This window comes from Rhineura floridana, chromosome 2 (genome assembly GCF_030035675.1).
Source record: "Rhineura floridana isolate rRhiFlo1 chromosome 2, rRhiFlo1.hap2, whole genome shotgun sequence".
Classification (NCBI taxonomy): domain Eukaryota; kingdom Metazoa; phylum Chordata; class Lepidosauria; order Squamata; family Rhineuridae; genus Rhineura; species Rhineura floridana.
Window position 1 is genome coordinate 22,898,082 of NC_084481.1, and position 24,711 is coordinate 22,922,792.

General features: G+C 42.3%; 2 protein-coding genes across 5 annotated transcripts in view; one reads left to right on the forward strand and one right to left on the reverse strand.

Moving 5' to 3' along the window:
- GTF3C3 (general transcription factor IIIC subunit 3) overlaps window positions 1-2,237 on the forward strand; it is a 65,990-nt gene extending 63,753 nt beyond the window's left edge. For all 4 annotated transcript variants that reach the window (XM_061608162.1, XM_061608161.1, XM_061608163.1 and 1 more), the window contains one exon: window positions 492-2,237. In XM_061608162.1, the coding sequence (XP_061464146.1) occupies window positions 492-614 (123 nt within the window). In that variant the 3' untranslated portion in view covers window positions 615-2,237. The remainder of the gene's footprint in view (window positions 1-491) is intronic.
- A 356-nt stretch (window positions 2,238-2,593) lies between these two features.
- Window positions 2,594-24,711, reverse strand: part of CCDC150 (coiled-coil domain containing 150) — a 38,130-nt gene continuing 16,012 nt past the window's right edge. Inside the window, exons 11-28 of the mRNA XM_061608160.1 lie at window positions 24,528-24,652; window positions 24,120-24,297; window positions 22,887-22,955; window positions 20,824-20,916; window positions 18,969-19,052; window positions 16,935-17,042; window positions 15,691-15,753; window positions 11,996-12,124; window positions 10,494-10,663; window positions 9,170-9,260; window positions 8,668-8,837; window positions 8,203-8,329; window positions 7,839-8,033; window positions 6,707-6,775; window positions 6,455-6,616; window positions 6,076-6,162; window positions 4,285-4,404; window positions 2,594-3,494 (exon numbers count right to left, since the gene is read on the reverse strand). Of these exons, the coding sequence (XP_061464144.1) occupies window positions 3,390-3,494; window positions 4,285-4,404; window positions 6,076-6,162; window positions 6,455-6,616; window positions 6,707-6,775; window positions 7,839-8,033; window positions 8,203-8,329; window positions 8,668-8,837; window positions 9,170-9,260; window positions 10,494-10,663; window positions 11,996-12,124; window positions 15,691-15,753; window positions 16,935-17,042; window positions 18,969-19,052; window positions 20,824-20,916; window positions 22,887-22,955; window positions 24,120-24,297; window positions 24,528-24,652 (2,145 nt within the window). The 3' untranslated portion in view covers window positions 2,594-3,389. The remainder of the gene's footprint in view (window positions 3,495-4,284; window positions 4,405-6,075; window positions 6,163-6,454; window positions 6,617-6,706; window positions 6,776-7,838; window positions 8,034-8,202; window positions 8,330-8,667; window positions 8,838-9,169; window positions 9,261-10,493; window positions 10,664-11,995; window positions 12,125-15,690; window positions 15,754-16,934; window positions 17,043-18,968; window positions 19,053-20,823; window positions 20,917-22,886; window positions 22,956-24,119; window positions 24,298-24,527; window positions 24,653-24,711) is intronic.

The following is a 24,711-nucleotide window of genomic DNA, read 5'->3' on the forward strand; positions in this document are numbered from 1 at the left end:
ACTCCAACAGCTTCTAAACTATGAAAGAACTTGCTCCTTTGGAACCTACTTTGTCCTCCCCGCCTACCAATGAAGACCTAGCTCTGCTGCTGGGGTTTCTTTTTTAAAAGAAAAAAGGCACCACTTTGAACATGTTTGCATATATTTTTGTAGCCATCTCAGAGTTTGTCCACATGCCACGGTATAGGTTCTGGGGAAGTGAAGCAGAATAGATTCTTTTGTTGCCTTTCCTTCTTAAAAGGGCTTACTCTTTAACCATGGTGTTGTAAATCCATTTTGGAGAAAATAGAGCGAATAGGTTCTGGTGTGTCAAATCAGGAGGCGGCAAAATTTGTGTTAAAAAAATAAAAGCTGCTGCCAGGCCTCAGACCTAATTTTACAAGGAATAATGAATGCTGTAGAACTGCTGGATTGTTCATATGTATGCAATATGAGACAAGTACTCTTTGTTGGAGTTGCTCAGACAAGTTATTTTTCTCTCCCATAACCAGGGAATAGAAGCAGACCAGACGGACTTGCGGAGAGATATTGCCTTCAATTTATCACTCATTTACCAGAGCAGTGGAAATATTAGAATGGCTCGGAAATTGTTATATACACATGGAACTGTGTGACATGAGAGCTGGCACAAAAAACTAATAGGCAGGACAGTTGCCTAATAAGAGGGATCATTTTCCTTTCTTTCAAGGGGAAAGTAACCTGGTAATGTATTGCTGCCTTTCAGTGGGGCATGGATATGCAACCAGAGACTGAGGCTTTGTGACATATGACAACCAGTGCTCAGATATTTCTCCTCACTGATTGAAAATGAAGCAGCAAAGTGGACAATGTAGGCTATACTGAGAGCATCCCTGATATGGATTGAGCAGTTCTGATATGCAGCATCTACCCCAACCTGAGAGGTGCTCTGGAAACTGCAGGGTTTTTTTCCTAACATACAAGAATCTGAACTAAATAAGAGTCACACTTCTTAATAGATAAGAGCCAGGACCACTTAAAGCTCTTTAGGCACAAGGAGATTTGGAAATTTACTCAGAATATTGTGTAATCTGTAGTTTGATATTTGAAAAGCAACCAGCATTTAGGGCCAAATTCTGTTGTGCGGGAGCATGAATAAATAAAATGTACTATATTACTCACATCAAAAGGGTTTTTTTACCCTTTCTGTGGTAAGAGAGCAGCTGGCTGCTTTCAGGAATGCTGACCATACCCTCATCGTACTTCTTAGAGTACAGTATAATTTGTAAACCTAGCGAAACATTGGTATCCTCTCAGGGTGCGTTTGTCCTCTAGTTAATCCATTTAAGAGATGGAATCTCTTAAATTACTTGAGAGTTGAGGATTATGCATTGTTCCTATTTTTCCTATCATCTGCTAATTCTAAGCATTTTTTTTTTTGCTTTTCTGACATCCTAGAATAAGAAGTGGCTTGACTAGATTCTAGCCATGCTCAGCTGCCAGCAGAAAGCAAGTATACTGCAACAAAGTGGCAGGGCTGAGTTATCTTCAAAACTCAGATGTCTCTTTTTTTTAAAAGGAGAAATACATCTACCACCACTCCTGTGCACATTGACTCTGAAGTCCATTGCACTGACTAAGGGGATTTATTCCTTAGTCAGTGTGCACAGGAGTGCAGCCTTAAACTATCCTCTCAGAAGTTTTTTTTACCCTATCTGTCACATACATCGCTCATATATTGTGGAAGACGTTAGTGACTGCCCAAGACCAGTTTCAAAAAATGTTGTTGGTTTGATTAAATTTGCACATTAATATATTTTTAACATACGTTGATACTTTTTGTATATGAAATACGTCAGCCTACAGGTGGCCTCATCTGATCTTCATGTATTATAGCTTAATTGAAAGAATGGTTTTGCTGAGGTTCATAGAACAGTGATTGAAACACAAAAAATTAAAAGTATGTTTTAATTCTTAGTTTAAATATACATCTCCTCTCCAAAAACATTAAATTTATAAACTATACCACAGTAGTCAACAAGAGAGGAAATAGATCAGAAATACAACACATTCTCACCCATGATTTATGGTGGCACGCAGTAGCTGGAGCTGAGGCCAGTTCTTTTTTCTCTTGGGCCTATCCCCTCTCAGACTTTCTTTTGGAGGCCTAAGCAATAGTTCCTAGCTGTGTGGATTTGTCAACTGCTATTCCAGTTTAAATGAATGATTCTAGAACTGAGTATTCACTGCTTATATATAAAATCACCAATGATACCATGGATTGTTTTGTACCTTTGCCTCCCCTATTGTTTTCTTACCTGATAATGAACAAAGGAAGGCACCCATATAAACAATGGCCTGCGAGACTCAGGGAGGAGGCAATACAGCAACTCAACTTAAAGATAACCAACTCAACATACAGCAGGGGTAAGCCAATGTGGTGCTCTCCAGATGTTACAACTCCCATTATCCCTGCTGGCTGGGCCTGATGGAGTTGCGGCCCAACAACATCTGGAAGGCATTACTTATGCTGCTACTACAATATAGAGCAGCCTTTCCCAACCAGTGTGCCTCCAGATGTTGTTGGACCACAACTCCCATCAGCCTCAGCCAGCATTGCCAATGGTCAGGAAAGATGGGAATTGTGGTCCAACAACATCTGGAGGCACACTGGTTGGGAAAGGCTGATATAGAGGGTCAAGTTGTTGTCCTTTGGAGTAGCTGGGTCAGAGGATGCATTTTCAGCAGGTCCTGTATTTTTACAGCACCATGAGCCTTGTGCCATGAGAAATATGGCAATCTGATATAACCAGTGTGGGAAGAACATTCTAGGACCCAGCAGTGGGGTTTTGCTTTAAAAAAAATCTGTAAGATGGCTATTTTAGGATATTTCAGCTCTCCCATTCTAAAAGTCCCCAGGGCCTTTACCCTCCATACATTCCTACGAAACCCCTCCTGTGGTAATTGCATCCATAGCACAGGCTAGAGAGTGTGATGGGCATGATCCTGTCCCTCACCCTGTGTAGGCGACATACTATTTGTAAATATGCAGTCATAGGGATTTACAGACCCTCTCTTTAGCAGGGTGGCATGTATAAACTATTGTTTAGTAAAACTGCTCAGAAAGTTCTTTGGAGGTATTTTAAGAGTCAAAAATTCAACCCAGTACATAATACAGATTTAGAAGACTCCCAGCTGCCAGTCAGCTTGTATACATACTTTTTAAAAGGACTTTTCCCCCCATTCATGTGGAGCAGACCTAGTTCATAAAGGACCTCCTCCTCTGCTAATTTCAGGAAGCGGATGCTCACACACTGAAAAGGTCCAGCCTTAGGCTCCCTCTAGGTAATATACCACTGGTAGCCTGAGAAGTGGTGTTCACAGGTGCAGGATTATATCTTGCAGCCTGGAACCTCCTGTCAAAAAAGCCTTCACTTATTTAGCTCATTTAGATATTTCCTGGAGATGAATTTCAGGTGGTTCTTGGTCTCCCAGCGCTTCAGACATGCCTCAGTAGGGAGCTTTACTGGCCTTTCCTGTTGACAAATAGGATGTTCAGTCAGAGCTGCCAGTTCTCAGAGAATGTGCAACAGAAAATACTAATGGCAAGGAAGTGGATCAGACTTCGTAGTTTGATATGGCCAGGCCTAAAGAACACTCTGCTAAGCACCACACACACAAACCTCCAAGATCCACCAATCTGATTAAGTGTATGTCTGCATGTATCAGAGAAAAGCAATGGGCCAGTTCTCAGGAAAAGAACTGCCACTGACATCAGTGAAGAAGGGCAATTCCATCAAGCCCTGCCCTGTGAGGATTCCCAAAGGCCACCAAGTCAGCTGCCAGACAAAAAAGTTGCATGGCAGAAGCAGTCCTGCCCTAGGCAAGGTCGTCTGCTCTGCTTGCAAATCTGAGTGGCGGGTTTGTTTGTTTTTCCAAGTTCTTCATTACAGAAGCTCCGTGTCTTTAGAAGACACATGAATGGAAGAATATCAACATCTCCATGCTGAGAAATCTTCACCAGTTGGATTTCTTCCCCTCTGCCAGCTCATATAATCAGCTATCAGCAAAAAGGGGACAAAGCCTATCTCTCATGAATTCTTCAGTCTCCTACTTTAAAAACAAGCAGACCTTGTGATCTCTTGGCACAGGGGTAAAGGCTGCTTGCAACCATCTTCACAGCATATAGAACTGATTTTTTTTTTTACAAGAACGCTGTGCCTACCATACTACTACTCGCATCAGCAGCATACACAAGGAAACAGCCCACTAGTGATTCTACATCATGGCAACTGTTTTGTTTGTGGAAGGTGTTCCCTTACTGACCTCCTCCTCACAGTAGTGTTCACCAGGATTCTTCTGTTGTCTGTTTTCTGCCAATTCACGCTGCAGACTATCGAACTTAGACTTGAACCAGTGGCGAGCTTCCTCCAGGTTAGCAGTTATCTGGGGTAGGGGAGGAGAGGTCAGAATCAAAGTACTATTTGTTAGTTGCACTTGAAGGCATGCAAACTCAGTTAAACTTCATCCTCAAGAGCCAGGGCTCCTTTGAAAACCATTGTCAAAAGGTTTTTAATCTGATATGAGGAGGGCGTTGGATAGGGGTGAATATACCTTCCTCGTCCTCCTGGATCTCTCAGCGGCTTTTGATACCGTCGACCACGGTATCTTGTTAAGCCGCCTAGAGGGATTAGGGATGGGGGGCACTGTTTTACGGAGGTTCCATTCCTATCTCTCAGGCAGGTACCAACGGGTAGCATTGGGGGATGAGGTTTCAGACCCTTGGCCTCTCACTTGTGGAGTGCCACAGGGTTCTATCCTCTCCCCCATGCTATTTAACATCTATGTGAAGCCGCTGGGAGCCATCGTCAGGAGTTTTGGGCTGCAGTGTCACCAATATGCAGATGACACTCAGCTCTATCTCTCATTTAAGTCCTCACCAGAGGTGGCTGTGGAGACCATGTCCAAGTGCCTGGAGTCCGTTAGTGGATGGATGGGCGAGAACAGGCTGAAGCTAAATCCTGATAAGACCAAGGTGTTACTTGTGGGTGATAAGAGAAGGTTGGGAGACATCGACTTGGTGTTTAACAGGGTGAGATTACCCCTGAAGGATCAGGTCCGCAGCCTCGGGGTCATTCTTGACTCCCAGCTGTCCATGGAAGCTCAAGTTTCGGCAGTGAGCCGGGCAGCTTGGTATCAATTACATCTGATACAGAGGCTGCGACCCTACCTTCCTGTACAGCTTCTCCCACGAGTGATACATGCCCTGGTCTCCTCTCGCTTAGACTATTGTAATGCGCTCTACGTGGGGTTACCCTTGAAGACGGTCCGGAAACTCCAGCTGGTGCAGAATGCGGCAGCACGCTTGATTACGCATAGCCGTTGCTGGGAACACATCACCCCGGTGTTGATAGATCTTCACTGGCTACCAGTGGTTTACCGGGCCCAATTCAAGGTGTTGGTATTGACCTTTAAAACTATACAGTTTCAGCCCGGTTTATCTAAAGGACCGCCTCCAGTATCACCAATTGAGCCGCCTTACAAGATCAGCCACGCAGGATCTCCTCAGTCCCACCGGCCAAAACAGCTCGGCTGGTGCGGACCAGAGAGAGGGCATTCTCGGTAGTGGCTCCCACCCTCTGGAATTCCCTCCCCTACGATCTTCGACATGCCTCCTCCCTGATGAGTTTTCGCCGAGCTTTAAAGACCTGGCTCTTCAGGCAGGCCTACAGGAACTTCGAGCTAGATTAGTTTGTAATGTTTAACTGATGTTTTTGATGTTAGTTTTAATTGATGAATGTGGCTGTATTTATTGTATTGTATATTGTATTTTGTTGCTGCTGTAAGTCGCCTAGAGTGTCCAAAAATTGGACAGATAGGCAACTAACAAATTAAATTTTATTTTTATTATTTATTATTAATCCTCGAAGGACCTTCCATACAGACTAATCCGTAGGTAAAGTCATCAGGAAGTTGCTACTCTGTTCCTTCTTAAAAAGAGATACACCATAGACTTGACAGTTTTCGACATATCCAGAAGATGAAAGCCTCACCAAACTATATAGCTCAGTCACATAGCATTCAACTTTGCCCCAGGCCATTTTCTCTTCTGCTTACCTGTTCCGATTCTATACTGGCTTCTTTCAGTTTCTGTTCAGTATCCTCTTTGCATTTCTTCAGGTGCCTGACTGTGTCTTCCAGCGTCTAAATGCACAGAAAAGTCAGAATAAAATTGTTTGTTATTCTTCTGCAAAACAACTGATGCATCAATTAAGAATCTAGATTCTAGACTAAGAATAATTGAAAACCGCCTCATGCCCAACCTGGTAAATATAGTTCCCTTTAATGAATCTCTGCCATGGGCTTCTCACATTGTACCAAGATAGAGGGCAAGGGAAGAGGACTGTGGATAGAGACTGGAGCAATCACTGCAAGAAAATGCCAAGATGCTCAGCAGCCACAATCCTTTGGGTCAATGGGGTTGTGGCTGCATTACCTGACACTCTTCCGCAAGCTGTTTTCTTTGTTTCCGTTCTACTGCCAACTGGCTCCCCAGGTTTCTGTTCTCTGTTGCCATTGCTTGTTGATTTTTGGCTAGTTGCTGCATTTCACCTTGCAGGCTGGTTAATTCAGTGACAAATTCTTTGATACTAAGGGACTAGACATGAAAAGAATCAGATCCCACGACCACATACGCATATCTTTCACTCTAGTCTGAACTCCCAGCTGCTATGGAAAGAGATTCTACCTGCTCATAGTTTTTCTTCTGGTACTGCACCTTCATCTCTTCCATTTGCCTCAATTCCGATTCAATCTCCTGAAAGTAAGTCACAAAAGTGACGGGAACATTGAGAGAACATGCTCTTGCATGTCAGAATGCACTTACTATTAAATGGCATCAGTTCTACACCAAAAGGGAAGTAAGCAAGCAGACAGCGAGATTTCACTGGATTGTGCTGCAAAAAATAAGCCTATAGCAGCGACCCGACCCCCCGAGAAAACATTTTTAAATGGCGCTCTTCATGCCTCTTCTCAGATATAAAAAGGTGGCACAAGGTGTGGGACAGTAAAAAGGCTCAAACAGTACTGGTCTTGGCAGAGCTAGGATTGTCAAAATTTGTCCTAAAAAAAGAGGTCTTCTGTGTCTTTAACGGCTGTGCCAGTTTACCAGGAGACTTCTTCAGTAGTGTGACTTCTCCCATTGCAGCACTGCAGGGGATGGACTATTAAAGGCACAGGAATTCAAGTGCTACCACTGACAGCCCTAAGCAAATTCCTCATTGTAAGTCATCCTTAAGTTTTCCTACTCCATCAAAACCATTCCGGACCAGTGGTATTCTGTGAGAATAGCAGGAAATGAACAGTGGTCTCTAGTAATGAGAGCAACGGTGAATCATGTTCTATGATTTATTACTTTTAATACAGCAGTTTTAAAATTAGCAACAGTTGGCCTTCTTAGACCCACTCCTAATTTTTAAAAAAAGAGTGCAGAAATGCACACTTTTAGTCTTTTAAAAAAAGGATATAATTGAAAAAGCTATTGATTCAATTGAAAACACTGGCTTACCAGCTTTTATTCATGCAAGTGTGAAAGGAACTTAAAGATTGTTGCTTCAGAGCAACTCCATCTGCAGATCAATGTAATCTAGCATTGGACAGCACTAATCCACTTCAACAAGAGCCAGCCGTTTCACAGCTGTAATAGAAATGCAGCTAGGTATAACACTAGACCACAATGTACTGGTACCTCTGAAACCTCTGTGCCAAAGATCAGTCTGAGGTCAGGTTGATATCAGCTGAGAAGTGAGGAAGACAATCTTCAAAATGGTAGATGCAGGCCATGTAAAAATCATTTGTAGGATACACACACACCAACTCACCTTTATTCTTTCTGCATTTCGAGCATTCTTTGTCTTGGAGTTAAAGTACTGTGTGATTAATGCTTTCTGTCTTTTCACCTTCTCTTTCTGACTAGCTAATGCTGCCTCCAGCTCCATCGCTTTTGCCCGTAGTTCCCTATTAACGTGTGACATTTCACCAGATTTGGTGCAGGCCTCTTCAAGGGCTTTCTTCAGCTACAGGGTACCAAGAAAAGGCAAGTTCATGCTCATTTCAAGAAACAAAAGTGGTTGACATCCATTCCTAAAAAGCTGTTCTGCGCCCATCACCCCACAGGAGCAGATGCATATGGCTTAACATTATGTGCAAACGCAGTCCCTGAGAAAAGCTCTCCCCAATCCTCACCTCAGCTGATTCCTTCTGAGCCGCCTTCTTTGTTACTTCTCGTTCAGTCTGAAACTGTCTCTTCAGAGTCTCGAGGCGTTCTGCATACAACTTTGCCTCCATCTTGGTTTCCTCAATTAATTGGTCCCTTTAGGAAGGCAGAGGAAAATATGTTAACAGGAGGCCACTTGCTTTTTGACCTTGGGCAGAAAAGGCCAGTGCCAAAATATGCAGCCCTGATGCTTCCCAAAATACATGTTGCCTTTTCTTTCCTTTGTAATTCCTTTTCCACGGTGGTTCTGGGTTCCACAGACAAGTTTCAAAGCAACAGATCAGCTCTGCACACTTTAGGCCTTGCCTTGCCACAAGCTTCTTGGCTCAGCATGTGGCACAAGCAAGGTTTCTGCTGCTTTAGAAGGAAGATTGAAAATCCAGCTGTTTACAATGGAAAGGCAAAATCTCCTGCCTGGCTGATAGTGATCTTACCTGCATTCCATTAGTTGCTGGTACTCTGATTCTTTGCTTTCCAACTCATCTTGAACAAGCATTAGTTTGCTTTGAAGGGCACTATTGGTCTGTAGAGTTTGTTCTAAATTTTGGGCAAGTTTCTTGTTATCCCCTTTAGAGACTTCCAGTGCTTTACGAAGAGGTTCAATCTTTCGGTAGGAGGAAAGCACACGGTAGCATGTTTTTATGAAACATTTCCTGTTTTGTCAGCTCTATTTTATTCAGATGATAAAACAGCTTATCCAGCTGTGACTATGAGCCTCAAACTGGGAATGGCTTCAATGGATGAACCTTGACCACCAGTACATTCAGTAGTCAATTGTCAAATATCTACTATGCTCACACTAATTACATCAAATGTTTGCAGACAAAAGAGCTGTATTCCTGTTATCTATAATGCAGTCTTCCTAGACAGACCATCTGCACTGAATGTATTACTCATTTTGATCTATTATATTCACTGGAAGAAGTTGAGTTTTACCTTAATGTTATGCTGAGATTGTAAGGTTAGTTTGCTATGGCTTTGCTCCAACTCTGCCTTTAGCTTCTGAATTATTTGCTGGCTCTGGGTCCTGCACATGGAAGCAAAGAGAATGAGAGAGAGGGAGAAAGAAAACAAAGACCGGTGGGGAAATTTCCTCCATTTCCCCCCCATCAAAACAGAGCCTGAACCATGATTGAATTAATTCCACTCTACTCTTGAGGCATGCAAAGTTAAAACACCCCTTGAATATTCTCAGACAATGGCTCACACATAATGCTAACAAGTTAACTATGAGTTACCCCACAGACAGTCAAACAAACCATGCCTTATTTCTCCAGAGTTTGGTTTGTTTTCCAGCTGCTCTTTCCTCAGGCCTTTGTAATTTGCTTTGCTTCTGGGATGGTAGGATCAAACCAACCATAGTTAAGGTTGGGCACTGCACTCACACATAATGCCAAATCATAGTTAAAACAAATCATGGTTTGTAAGTCAACAACAAACCGTGGTTTCAGATTGTGGTTTGTTTGCCTTAAACAAACCATAGTTAAACTGCTGGGCACAGCTCACATGTACTGCTAAGCCATGGTTTAATAAATTATAGCTAAATAAACCATAATTTAGTGTTGTATGTAAATTGTAAAGCAATTACTTTTGATTTTACATAAGCCATCGAAATTAGTTACTCCTGATTTTTTTAATGGAATCAGTATTTATTTATTTATTTACTGTATTTATATACCGCCCCATAGCTGAAGCTCTCTGGGTGGTTTACAATAACTAAAAACATTAAAAACAAATATACAAATTTAAAAACACATCTTTTAAAAACAATTTAAAAAACCACAATTTAAAACTCTTTAAAATACATGCTAAAATGCCTGGGAGAAGAGGACAATCTACATTCAAGTTAGCTGTCTATCCTTTTTTTTTCTTTTGCAAAGGTTTTCAGAAACCCCTTCCATGTCACTTGGCCTAGTTAAAGATTATCTTCATTTCTTTATTTGAGCATGATGTAGCTTAAGTTAATCCTGCCTCTCTCATAATTTCTGCCAATTTTGCATCTGGCTTCTTATTTTTAAAATGGAGACCATAAATTGCATAGTGTTTCAAACAAGATTATTTGTTAAAAAAAAATATTCTGCCAACACATGGAATGTATTGGAATGACTTTTTTCTCCTGTTTTAAAATTCACTTTTTTGGGGAAGTTCCTGCTAAAGATGTTCTGCTTTAAGATAAAACACATGCCAATTAAACTTGACAGCTTGGTTCCACTGAATACCTGGAGTGCCATACAAAGTGGACAGATGCAAGCCCAGTTACCTATCCTTCTTCAGGCTAGCAATCTCAGAATCCTTGCGACCCAGTTCAGTCTGCACTTTCTCCAGAGCTATCTGCATTTTGTTATGAGAAGCCAACACATTCTCTAGCATAGTTGTCATTTTGACATTATCTTCCTTTGATTCTTCCAGCTTGTGTCGTAGATTCACCACCTAAAGTACAAAAGGAGAGCATGAAAGAACAAGGAGTCCTATTATTATTATTATTACCACCTCCCCCTTCACCAGCAGGTCCCAGGGTGGGTTACATCAATTTAAGATACAATATTAAAAAGAGTTAAAGCAAATTACAATCACTGTTACAGGGTGGGTTTTGAAAACACACACCACAGGTGTCAAAGGTCAAGGGAAAGAGGTGTGTCTTCAGCATATGCAGGAAACAATATAATGTGGGAAGAGAAATCCACAACTTAGGGGCCACAACAGAAAATGCCCTCTCCTAGGCTACTACCTCTAGAACCTCTGAGGGCAGCGGAATTACCAAGAGGGCCCCCTCTGACAATCTTAATATCTGAGAGGGTCTATCAGGAAGGAAGCAGTCTCTCAGATACTTTGAGTCATAGTGTCTACAAGTCACAAGCCATAGCTCAGTGGCAGAGCACATGCTTTGCATGCGGAAGGTCCCAGATTCAGTCCCTTGCATCTCCAGTTGAAGGACATCTGGTATCTTGGTAAGACCTCTGCTTCTGATATCCTGGATAGCCAGAAAAAGGCCAAATCCTGCCAGACAAAGTAGACTAGGCTGGATGGACCACTGCTTTTGATTCCATATAAAAGCAGCTTTGACTGTTCAAACAACCTTCACTTTTACTTCACGCTCTGAGAAAACCATCTCAATCTCTCCATACCTGAATATTTAGCATTTATGTGACGCTCTTCCTGAAAACTGAACTGCAGTGCCACAACTAATATTAACAGCAATTAGACAGCAGTTGAGGGCTATCTGTCTGTCAGAGTCTTCATGAATAAACACACAATTGGCCTGAGATTCTCCTTGCCACTATTTTTATACATAGGCTTATTCTTCCAATCAAGAAGCTGCAGCAAGCTTGCATGGGGCTTCCCCAGGCATTCTCCCATTCAGGCACAAAAAAGGAGTCCTATTTAGCTTTAACATGTAACAGCACCAATCCCTCCAGACTATTGTTTGTGCCACAGTTTAGTATATGAGCACTGCACTTACATGAATATCAAAACAAGAACTAGGCCTCAATTGCTGATTGATTCCTCTTATACCATGGTGATTTTTACCTCTTAGAGTGGGCCACATCTTATAAAATTAATTATGATTCTAATGCAGAAATAAAAGAAAGGTACAAAGCACCCTCTAGTGGGGGAATTAATGTTTGACATATATCCCCATCCCAAGCTTGGAGTGATGCTGGGCAGACATTTCAGAACGCACACTGTGGTAGATTTGCTTCACTGAAGTCCAGACAAACCTAAGTCATTTAAAAAATTAAAAAATAAAAATACACTTGTTACCTTGTGTTTTTCTCTCTCTTCAGTTGCACTTATTTGCTCTTTGAGCTTCTGGTTCTCTCTCAATGCTTCATCACGTGTTTTGACTGTCACAGAAAAATCATCCTCTCTGCAGACAAGGGCAGACTGCGTCTTTTACAAAACAGAGGGGGTGGGGAGAAGAAAATTATGTTGCTAAATGCCAGGAACTGGTTCGAAGAGTGAAGAGTACCGAGAGTACCACACAGACATCCTCATCTCTTTAGATTGGCAGTTCTGCAGATAAAGACCAAAATGGACAGGCCAACCAGCCCATGAAAAACATTTGCCAACCCATCCTCCCACTTCTGCTTGTGTCACCACAGAATATGTTGGGTGGCGGGGGTTTGACAAGCTACTCACTCTGAAAGAACTCTTATTTATCTAAAAGTGGAAATAAAATTATTTTTCTAGCAGCCTTAAGGTAAACATTACTAACTGAACACCCTCTCTCTAACTGCTTCACAAAAAGGAAGAGCTAAAAAGGAATTCAACATAAATGAAATGCAACAAAGGGGCTGTCCCATGGAAATGGTTCCATATTAAAAAGCAAAAGGAAGAAGTCAATTATCAAAACGCTTCATGACAGGAAATAGAATGAGGGCTGGCACACAGCACGTCCTGAACTATTATCAATGACAGATCATATAAAAAACAAAAAGGATGGCTATCAGTGGCTCTTTGTCACCATCCCTATATTCTCCCTCCATTGTTGGAGGCAGTATGCCTCGGAATACCAGTTGGTGGGAATCACAAGTGAGAAGAGTGCTCTTGAGCACAGGTCCTACTTGTGGGATTCCCATTGGCATCTGGTCGGCTACAGTGAGAACAGGAACCACAATTAGATGAGCCTTTGGCACTATCCAGCAGGACCCTTTTGCTCTTACATACAAAAGAAGCATAGCTTCCCAACCACCAAAACATATTTCTACACGTCTATTCTTAGGCAGTTGTTGAGACATGACATGGACTGGAAAATAAAAGGAAAGCAAGCCATGCTGGTTCTCATTTCAATATGAACGCCATTTTGTTTCCAAACAGGAAGCAGTTTGCGGTAACATTCTTGTAAACAATTAGATGCCAGAGGGAAGAGTCTTGGACTAGCTTTCTCTCAACATGCTGTTTTTCTATGTTTAGGGATTATTTTTGTATGATTGAGGATTCAGCCAATAACATGAGCCCCCACCCCAGTAGGGTGGTTAGACACACCAGGCCTTTGTTTCACAGCTTTAAGGAGACTTTCTGAAAAGGCACCCTAGCCCTCACAGCAAAAAAGAGGTAAAAAAAGGAATTTTAGTGACATTTCGTACTGTAGTAATAAGAAAATAAAACCGGAACCTAGGAAGCTGCCTTAGACAGAGCCAGATCACTGGTCCATCAAGCTCAGTACTGCCTGTGCTGACTGGCAGCCAGTCTCCAGGATTTTAGGCAGGGGACATCTCCAGGCCTACCTGGAGATGCTGAGGACTGAACCTGGGATCTCCTGCATGCAAAGCAGATGCTCTACTTTTGAGCTATGGCACTTCCCTTAGTAATAGTAAAACAATTTAAACAAAGCCAGAAACTGAGATAATCCCTCTATAAGACTAGTCCAAGTGTTGAAGTGGGAGGCTTTTCATATCACGTAGGATGTGCATTTGTGTGCATGGAAGTGAGAGTGTGGAGGACAACTGCATTTGTTTTCTTCTATCAAAGGGTTGCTCACTTCTGTTTTCTCAGTTTATATTACATTTCAATTATCAAGTTTGGATAAGTTACATGTACACTTCTCCATTGTCAGCATTTTACAGTTTTGCACTCACCCTCAGGAGATCTGTTCCCTCACTAGTTACATCCCACTCGGTTTCTAATAGTTGGGGGTCAAAAATGTCCCTTTTACTCTCCAGCTTTTCTTCCATGGCCTTTATCGCCCTGAACAGACTCCTCGGAGAGGCTCTGGCACTATCCCCACACTCCGAGGCAGACTCCCTTCTAGGCAGATCAGTCATGAAATGAACTCTACGAGCAGGAGAACACAACGCAGAAGCTCGATCCCCAAGTCCCAAGTTGCCGTTGATATCACAGGCCAGGCATAATCTAAAATGGTCACTGGACTTTTGCTGCCAGCAATTTTCAGATGACTTTCTTTTTTTAAGAGGCATTTTTACTATAGCCCTTGATGCCCAAGGAGGAGAAATAAAAGACCCAGAAAAGGCACGGCAAGAAAAAAATGAACACGCCAAATGTCTAGTAACTTAACGATTGGCAAGGGCTCCATTTGCAAATACTGCCTCTTAGCCCCAGTATGGGTTAGTTTATAAATTTGTTGTGTCACTGAGATAGTCTAAAGGAAGCCATTTTAAATCTGATCTGCCCCTCCTTGATGGCTGTTCAAAGTTTAAATGCTCAAAGACAAATCACCATGTGTTCTCTCTGATATCATAGAAACGTCACTGTGCTCCATTTGTGATGTCATGAGGCACTGCCCCTTAGGTCACAGTGTGACCTAAACTGAGTGGAATAGCCCACCAATCCAGTTTCTTCCATTCAAATTAGGTGCACAGACTGGTGAGTAGACTGGAATTCCACTCAGAATTCTGCCACTAGCCTTCTAAATGACTTTTATACCCAATGTTTTTTTCAATGTTTGGTTTGGACTCCTTGATAAGCATCTTTGATCCTTTCCTGATCTTAGCCACCTACCTAGTTAATGTGGAAACAACACTGACCCACCTTACCATTTCTCTGTAATCCTTACAACCACCCTGTAGATGAAAGCTTTGAGTGATTAATTTTACAGTGCTTTTCCTAAAATTTATTTTGTCTCTATGTATGTGTAGACACATCAAGAGAGGGAACATAAGCCAAAGTGTATCTGCTTTCAGATACTGACGTTTTCAAAAAGGGGGTGGGGGGAGGGGGTTCTAGGGAAGCATATGGGTTCTACCACCACCTACATTTGTTATGTATGCTGTTTTTATAGGAAACTGTTTTATACATGTTATGGCATCGTAAATTGCTTTGGAATGCCTCATGGAAAGTGATTCATAAATATAATAAATAATATTTCACACAAGCCCCTAAAATGGCTTTTCAGCAGAAAAATGTGTGTTTACATGCTAACTTCCCCCTTTGGCCCCATGGAGGCAGGTGTGCATTGCGCTCAGGGGATGCCTAATGCACTCCAGTCCTCATGACAACTTTGGGGATGAAACAAGCATACGCCTTCACAAAGCAACTATACAGGTTGAGGGTAGAGGGCCGAGGGGCTTGGGCTCAGAGGAAGGACATGGTGGAAAGTCTGTCTCTCTTTGCCCAGCTTCTCTCCTCCTCCGCCAAATATCTCTTCACAGCTCCCACTTGCTATATATATTTTCGCTCCCTGTATCTTTTCAGTTTCCTCTCAGAGGGAAAAAAAAATGGAAAGAATCAAACAGCACCACTAGATATATCCTGAAATCCAACTGTAAAATTTTTAGCGTTCAGGCAAGGCTAGGTAAAATCCCAGCACAGGCTCTGCATTTTAAAGGCAGTATCAGGTAGGCCTTACCTCACCAGGATAACTCTCTGAACAGTCACCACTTGTTCTTCCTTACAAATATACAGAGTAAGAATACAGTCCTTTGGGGGGGATCCACTCCTGTCCCAAACATGAAGGTGTAAAGTGAACAGAAAGGCCATCTTATTGTTTCAGAGTGTACCTGTTTTAGGTGGGCTTCCATCCTCTGCATGTTAATCCTCGTGGAGCCAAGTTCTGCATTCACCTGAAATGTGCAGCAATAAAAAGGTGAAACTAACTTCTTGGGCTTTTTGCATTTCAACAGTTAAGTTTCCATGAGCAATTTCTTCTGAATTCTCTGCATTCTATGTGTCCGCGAGTACCCATGGAATCTGTACCCTGGCACAGAAGTTAGATGTTAAAAACCAGAATTATTAATTTCTAATCCTCATGGTTGTGCAGAGTAGCTGGAAAATGTACAAGCAATACCTGAACAAGGCTTAGAAATCTTAGCCAAGACTTCTAGCACCCGTTTTTTTCAACCCTGTTTCCAAATTTGATGAAAGCTAATACATTGCTATTGTAATAATGCAAATGATCTTTATGTAAATATGCACAATATATTTGAAGTGCAGAATCTAATTTTTCACAGTGCAGAAGTCTATTTAAAAAAACAAAAGAAACTGGTGCTTATACTGCAGTTGGCCCTAAAAGGGGGAACTGCAGGTGCTAGACAAACACAGCGTTGGGGGTGAGCCTGCTATGTATCTGTATTCCCCTTTTGGGCCAGACATACAAGTCTCCACAGAGAATCAAGCCTAAAAGTAACTTGTTCTTCCTGTTTCCAGCACTAGCTGGCTGTCCAGAGTGCACAATGACTGTCCCTTATGACAATCACAAAGCTATTCCCACCCCTTTGCCCAGAACTGTGTTTCAAATTTGTTTTCATTTTTTAAATAGACCGCCTTTTCCCCCCAAAGTGTTGAACAAACATTTAACTGAATCAACATATCAAGTGCCTATTCTTTCAAAAAGCCAAAAGCCTCCCACAAACGCCAGGGAAAGGTGAGAGGAGGAGAAATAGTGGAGCACAGGATTTGGAGCCAAGTATATGAGTAAAAGTGGAAGGAAAGCAGAACTACCTTCGCAGCAGAAACAAACAAGAAAATCACACGGTAGTAGTCAGGGATTGCCAAGTTGGTATCTGCAGAGTTCTTTCCTGGAACCCATAGGCTCATTTACACACACACACCTTCCGCAGCGCCAAAATTAGGCTTGAAAACAGTATTCAGTCATAGCCAATAGAATCAGTTGTGTGGTGTGTGTGGTGCCTACGACAGTTTCTCCAGTTTGCATAAGTGCCCATGGATCCCAAAAAGGTTGGCAACCCCTGCTGTATTTATCTGTATACAATCTGTTAGGCTCCTGAATGCATTTCTGGAGTACCTGGTTAAATTTAGTCTCCAGGGCAGTGTTCAACTTGCGAAGCTGACTGTTTTCTGAACGTGCATCCATGAAGGACTGCACCTCTTCTTCCAACTGCTGCACTCTAGTCTAGGATAAATGAAAGACAATTTGTATTTCATAAAGGTAAAGGTGTCCCCACACTTGTAGTGCGAGTCGTTTCCAACTCTTAGGGTGACGTCTTGCGAGGTTTACTAGGCAGACCGTATATATGGGGTGGGATTGCCAGTTCCGTCCCCGGCTTTTCTTTACCCCCCAGCATATGCCGGGTACTCATTTTACCGACCACGGATGGATGGAAGGCTGAGTGGACCTCGACCCCTTTTCCCGGAGATTCGACTTCCTCCTTCCGTTGGAATCGAACTCCGGCCGTGAGCAGAGCTTCGGCTGCGTTACCGCCACTTACCACTCTGCGCCATAGCTTTCTAAAATACATTGCTGCAATCTGGAAATGGCACTAGCATATGCCAAACTGAGAGAAAAGGGGTCATAAACACACAACTTTTATACTAGTTAAATAGAATAGAATAGGTCCTAGGCTATGGTCTGAAGACACATGAGGCCAGCACCGGTCTGGTTAGTGCCTGGATGGGAGACCACCTGGGAACCATATGTAAGCCACCTTGGGTTTGTATCATGAAAAGAAAGGTGGGGATTCCCTCTGCTTACAGCTACATTTCAGTGTGTTTGTGCATGCACTCTATTTTCCATCCAGCAAACTATTCTATGAATGTTATCCTGAATATATCCCATAAGGTCTATTTAAATTAATGGTACTTATTTTCAAGTAAATGTGGTCTGATGTGGTTTCGGGCAGCTTCTGATGTTCCTACAACTGTATACTTCCTAGCTAGGTTCATCCTCATAGACACTTATTTCCATTTTTGTTTTCCTCTGTAAATAATCACTCTCCAAGATACCAAAACCAAGCTATCCTTTAAAGCTAGACTTTCCCCACACACATTCTTACTATCAAGCCTATCTGTTTGTTTCCAATTGCTTTGCTGCTTATAGGCATACCTATATACCTGGAACTGAAAAACACAACAGAAGCCCAATTTAGTCTTGCCAGAATCAAAAGCAAATTTCAGATCCCCCTCAAAAGCTATAGTAGTGTCCTGGAAGTCTTTCAAGAGACAGAAAGATGGCTGCATGACTAACACAACTCCTCTCTGCCCGCAGACTCCCAGGAGATGGAGAAGCTGCTGACCGCCGTCGGGCAAACCCCCAAGGCCTTCTTAGCCAGCGGCGGGGATGACGAAGCACTGGGCGAGACAGAGAGGAACGGCCACCACAGCCTACCTTACTGATCCGGCTTGGAGGGGAAGCTGGAGGACACGTCGCTCTCGCCATTGAGGCTTAGCTTGGGGCGCGTCTCCTCCACGGCCACCACCCCCAATCCGCACGATCCGGGCCGCTTGCAGGACTACCTGCCGCTTGCCATCCTCTCATGCTTTTGCCCCATCTGGCCCCTTAACATCCTGGCCTTGGTCTTCTCTATCATGGGAAGAATCCGATGATGTTGGTGAGAGAATCCTTTGCAACAGCTGCTCAATGTTTGAGGACCAAAATTCCTGAAGTGGCAGTACTACATTTTAAGGACAGAATTATCTCCAGGCCTGTAATGTACCTTGTTTTCTTAACAATGTTAATATTTTGTTATCTACATTTTTGTGCACTGTCTTTTTCCCCCTGATGTGTATTTTGTTTTTTTTGTGAGCCGCCTTGAGGGCCTTTTGGCCAAAAGGCGGCATAGAAATAGAATAAATAAACTGCATCTCGGGCTTCCTAACACTAATAGTTTAATGCCATAGTATCCTGACTCATACAATTCCATTTCCTTCTCCATGTCATTTTAAGATAGGGGGGAGAACTATGACAGCTGCTCTTTCCAACCAAGGAAAAAGCAGCACAGCACTATTCACTGGGCTGAAAACAGCAAAGACCACAGAATGGGGAAGAAGACAAACAGGCAGTTCATGGAGTGGCCAATCTTACTTTACAAGGCTTAGATACCTGAAGTTTTCCTTTGTCATATGCCAGTTTATTTTTGTTGTCTGTTAGCTCTTCTAGAACTTGCTTTACTTGTTGCTGGGCATGCTGGGAAAACAAAAGCAGAAGTCATACACACACAAAATCACATAATATTTTTCTCACTCAGGCCCAGTAATTTTCTTCTTCTTATACTTAAATGGAAGTGAGGAAATAAACACGTTTCGGAAGTCTTCAGCTAAGAACATCAGTAGCCAAAAGGAAGAGATATGAGGTCATTATACTTTCAGACTCAACCTGCAGGAAAGCTGAGTCATGGTATGACTTGACTATCCAAGGGATAGTCCAAGGGATAGTTGGAAAGCCTTTTTTGAATACAGGCAGGATGAAAACAGGAGACAAAAAAACCTACAGTCCATACACCATGGAGGTCAAGCCCATGGATTAGAGAGCCAAACTGCCCACTCAAGAGATGCTGAGGGATTTATTTTCATCAAAAATGTCAATTCCACTTGAATGCAACATTGGACCATGTGTTCCACCGCCATTATGCACTTCTCTTAACATAAAGCACTCCATTCTTTTTTTCTTGCTACACCCAATGACGCCGGCACGACTAATTTAGAAGGAACAGTGCGAGAGGCTGATGCAGTGGCACAACAAAGCAGCCTCCATTACTGAGCCAGTCCCTTGCCCTTTTACTAAGGGAATCCATCTCTTAACCATGAAGACAGTTCAGTAATTAGCATGGAGGCTGGTTAGGGCACCAAAGGCCATCTGAAGGACTGCTTATCAGGCCTAATAAGAGCACTCAAGCTTCAAGTTGAGACCTTCACTGTGATCCATCATCACAGTGAACATAAGAACATAAGAAGAGCCTGCTGGATCAGGCCAGTGGCCCATCTAGTTCAGCATCCTGTTCTCACAGTGGCCAACCAGGTGCCTGGGGGAAGCCCGCAAGCAGGACCCGAGTGCAAGAACACTCTCCCCTCCTGAGGCTTCCGGCAACTGGTTTTCAGAAGCATGCTGCCTCTGACTAGGGTGGCAGAGCACAGCCATCATGGCTAGTAGCCATTGATAGCCCTGTCCTCCATGAATTTGTCTAATCTTCTTTTAAAGCCGTCCAAGCTGGTGGCCATTACGGCATCTTGTGGGAGCAAATTCCATAGTTTAACTATGCGCTGAGTAAAGAAGTACTTCCTTTTGTCTGTCCTGAATCTTCCAACATTCAGCTTCTTTGAATGTCCACGAGTTCTAGTATTATGAGAGAGGAAGAAGAACTTTTCTCTATCCACTTTCTCAATGCCATGCATAATTTTATACACTTCTATCATGTCTCCTCTGACCCGCCTTTTCTCTAAACTAAAAAGCCCCAAATGCTGCAACCTTTCCTCGTAAGGGAGTCGCTCCATCCCCTTGGTCATTCTGGTTGCCCTCTTCTGAACCTTTTCCAACTCTATAATATCCTTTTTGAGATGAGGCGACCAGAACTGTACACAGTATTCCAAATGCAGCCGCACCATAGATTTATACAACGGCATTATGATATCGGCTGTTTTATTTTCAATACCTTTCCTAATTATTGCTAGCATGGAATTTGCCTTTTTCACAGCTGCCGCACACTGGGTCGACATTTTCATCGTGCTGTCCACTACAACCCCGAGGTCTCTCTCCTGGTCGGTCACCGCCAGTTCAGACCCCATAAGCGTATATGTGAAATTAAGATTTTTTGCTCCAATATGTTATTCTCCCTTTTTACAGATTACTTTTTTTAAAGGGAAACCCTCATTCTAAATTATGGGATCAATAATAGGTTATGTTTTATTATTATTATTATTATTATTATTATTATATCCCTCCCTCCCTTTGAGAGAACTACTTGTTGGTGTTCCAAGGCAGCTTCTCTTTCCATAAGTTTCTTGTTCTCTTCTTCTAGCATCTTCATCATATCTTTCAGAGGACCAATTTCCAACTTAAAAGAAAAGAAAAAAAAGGGAAATTATTATTATTCCCTGCCTTTTGCCAGGGGAACTCAAAGCAGCTGACAAAAATAGCCTCTTAACAACACAAAAATCATCAAATTACAAACATATCACAAAATGCAACCATAAAGAGACCATTATTACGAGAAGCCAGGAGAATAGGCAGCCAACTGCCTTCTTGATCAACTATGTTTTAATCCAACACCTAAGAGCATAGTGATGAATTTCACACGGAAAAGCATTCCACAAGGTGAAAGCCATCACAGAAAAGGCCCTGCTCCTAGTAGTTTCGTGTTGAACCTCATTTGATTGAGAAATCCAGAGCAAGCCCTCAGAGGTTGAGTGGAGCATGCTGGAAGGAATATATGGAAGGCAGTCCATGGCCCCAAGCTGTTTAGGGCTTTAAAGGTTAAAACCAGTACCTTGAACTAAGTCCAAAACAAGCTGGTAACCAGTGCAAAACAAACAAAATAGGTTCTTCACCTGTGCTGCTGGACAAATAATAGTCACACTTTGGACCACAGAGTAGATGAAGTATGACCAGACCTTTACCCAGCAGCAGAGGGAGATGGACTACTGTCAGTTATCTGCAAGGCAGTTCGCTAACATTTAAAATTACTATCTAAAGTTGCATTAATGATAAATTATTAAGTGTACCATTTGTCAACATAAACACAGCCCTTTAATCCAAGATTGTTGCCACATTGTGATGCTCAGGTATGTACATGGAATATATATAGTGTGAAGTTATGCAACATTTGTATTCGATATATTGTTAGTTAAGTGCTGGCCTTGGCAATGTAAAAGGTTTGGACCCCTAATGACATAGGATGACTGTCCTCTCCAAACAGTCTGAAAATAATCTTATTATTCCTGAACAGCAGCTGGATGTCCAGAATTAACATGTGTGACAGGAGGGGCTGTAGTATCTATTGAGAGACGGAAAGGAGGCAAACAAACCAGCTAAGCCAAGTCCTCCGTCTTATTAACATTATCACTACCACCAAAGAGATATCTTTATGTTTCTCTGGCTGTCTCCACTAAACAGTCCTTTAACCTTCTGGACTTTATTGGTTCAACCTACTTCCTATACTGGATAGAACAGGATGTTATTATCCATGAGGTGAACAACAAGGTCTCAAACTAAGGTCTCAGAAGCTGAGAAAAATAGTTTAGAAAAAAGGTTAATTTTACTGTTTGAGTAGTTACTCTAATTAAAAAAAAGAGTGAGACAAATGCATCCAACGATACCTATTCCAGAGTGTTTTCCTAACTAAGCCAATACTTGTCCATTTGTATTCATCTTCTGGGTCTCTCTTTAGCCTTCTCCTGGTTCCTTCCTGCTGCAGTGCCCAAATGTGCTCTTCCAGTTCTTTGTTGTGGTATTTTCTCGTTCTCGCAGCTCTTCAAATCCCTTCAGGTTCCTGACTCCATAGCTAACCTTCCTATTTTCTAGCTTGACCTGTATACAATATTTTCATTCCCAACCTTTTAGCCAAAACAGAAGGACAGTAGACTCCTGATTAAGTTTCTAGTTCTCCTTAATTGCCCGATTTATAGGATGAACCTTTGACCCTCCTGTGCTCAACTTCCTCAGTAAAACATCCCCCTGTGCTTTTAACCTATGGACTTTTGATCCACCTAAGCAGCAAAAGCAACCATTTAACAACCAAAAGCAAATGACTGAAAGTCCTATGCCTTCATAACAGAGCCTGGTCATGTTTATACTGAAGCCCCAGTAGGCTGGACTAGGAGCCAGTGCACCAACAAAAGCTAATGATGTCCCAAGCCAAGTGAAGTCTCATGTTTATTCTAACTTTTCTGAAGTTCATGGGAAGCCATAGGATGGAGTCCAAAATCCTCCAATCCAGTTAATTCTGATGACATCCCTAATACTAACAGAGTATAAGTGATAGAAAAAAACCTACTGTTGTCAGCAGTCATGGAAGCGATGCCATACCTTATTTTCTGTTAGTTCTGCTTCTAATATTTTATTCTCTTGTGTTATTTCATGTATTGTTTTCTGCATCTGCCAGGAAATATTAAAAATAGCTCTGTCATCAATCTCACTAAATGAAGATCCAAGCTCTTCTATATTATCTCTCTAGATATATGAGATAAAAACTTACCAGATCCCACCTGAAAGCGTTTATATTTAGCTTTGTCTGTACCAATGCTCCTTGTCACACTTCCTTTCAGTTTAGCCCTCCGTGTCCCACTACTGATCTTCACAGGGCTCCGATCACCAGCACTTCCTCCTTGGAGGACTGTGGGCTCCCCTTTTATTTTTCTAAAATAACCCCAAACTGATCAAATTAACCATGTTGCCCTCACACCAGGGGAAGTCAACCCTTTTGGGCCCATGGGCTCACTAGCAAACGAGAGGAACTATCATGGGCACCGCACATCCTGCAACCAAGCACATAGTGCAACCTCTTCTATTGGCTACAACAGAATGCTTCTTGCACGCCTAATGTCAGTGTATGGGGCACGAAGGAAAGCTGTGGGTGCATATGCACCTGTGTGCACCACATTGGCAACCCTGCTACACACACCAACCAATAACATTGATGCGTTTTAAAAAAAGTTTGCTTTTGAAAGACACTGATGGAGAAATCCCTTAACCCTTTAAAATAGTAAATCCATTAGGTATTTAATGATTAAAGGGTATATATTTGGCCAGAAACAAAAGCTTTTTAAAATAAAAAACAATAATGGAAGAGAGGTTAATGGCCAAGAAAGGAGACATTTGTGCAAATAGAATGCCAGGTTTGTATATCTTTACACATCTATCAAATTTCAATCCCTACCCCAGGAAATGAAGAGTGACTCCCAAATACTAGTAAGAGTTCATAACTTAGGTGCCGAGTACATTAGTTCTTTGTACTATTTTCTCTGACAGATAGCACAAACATAAGCTCATACAGAAATATCTTTCTCTCCCAAAGGAGACATTGTACACACAGTTATAAGCCATAGCGCCCTGTGTTGCCAAGCAAGGAGAGAGCCATTTCATGGCCAATCAGCATCCAACTAAATTAGTCCATTAACTTCAGCAGGTTTACTCCAAGTAGGACTAATGTTGGGTACAACCTAATATTTCAAACATACAAACATGGGCTCCTACTGGAAGGAAGGGCAGGATATAAATTTAATAAATCAATCAATCACACATGGCCAGTATCCACAATACCTCTTCCTCTTGTCTTTCTTTCTCTTTCAGCAGAGAGTCTCTCTCCTGTAGAGCTGTATCCAGTTCACTCCGTATCCTGGCAACTGTAGACTCCAGGAGCTCCTTTTGGGCGGCCGTACTCTCCTCGATTTCGGAAGCTTTCTGCTTGCAGCCAGCATGCTCAGCACACAAGGCTTCTCTGTAGAACAGAGCAATATGCACAAATGCCTTACAGTTTTGCAGTCTTCAAAAACAGCATAAGGCCCTTATTTCAGACAGCAGATGCATGCCACAGAATGAGCCACTTTTCATTTAGGACTGATGTAGAGCTTGTATTAAGTTTAAAAAGAAAAAAGAAAAAAGGAGGTAGCAGGACAGAAAAGAAACCAGGCCACACACAGGAAAGAATAGCACAGTTTTGTTTCTCACATCTCTCTCTGGAGCTGAGCTTTTTCATTCTGTACAATCTGCAGCTCTCCCACAATGCTGGCCCGGGCAGCATCCAGAATCGAGTCTTGTTCCTGCAGTTTCTGATTAATTTTATCCTGCTCCACCTAAAAAGAGGATGAAGGCCCATGCAATGATTAAGCAACCCCCCAAAGTTTTCAATGAA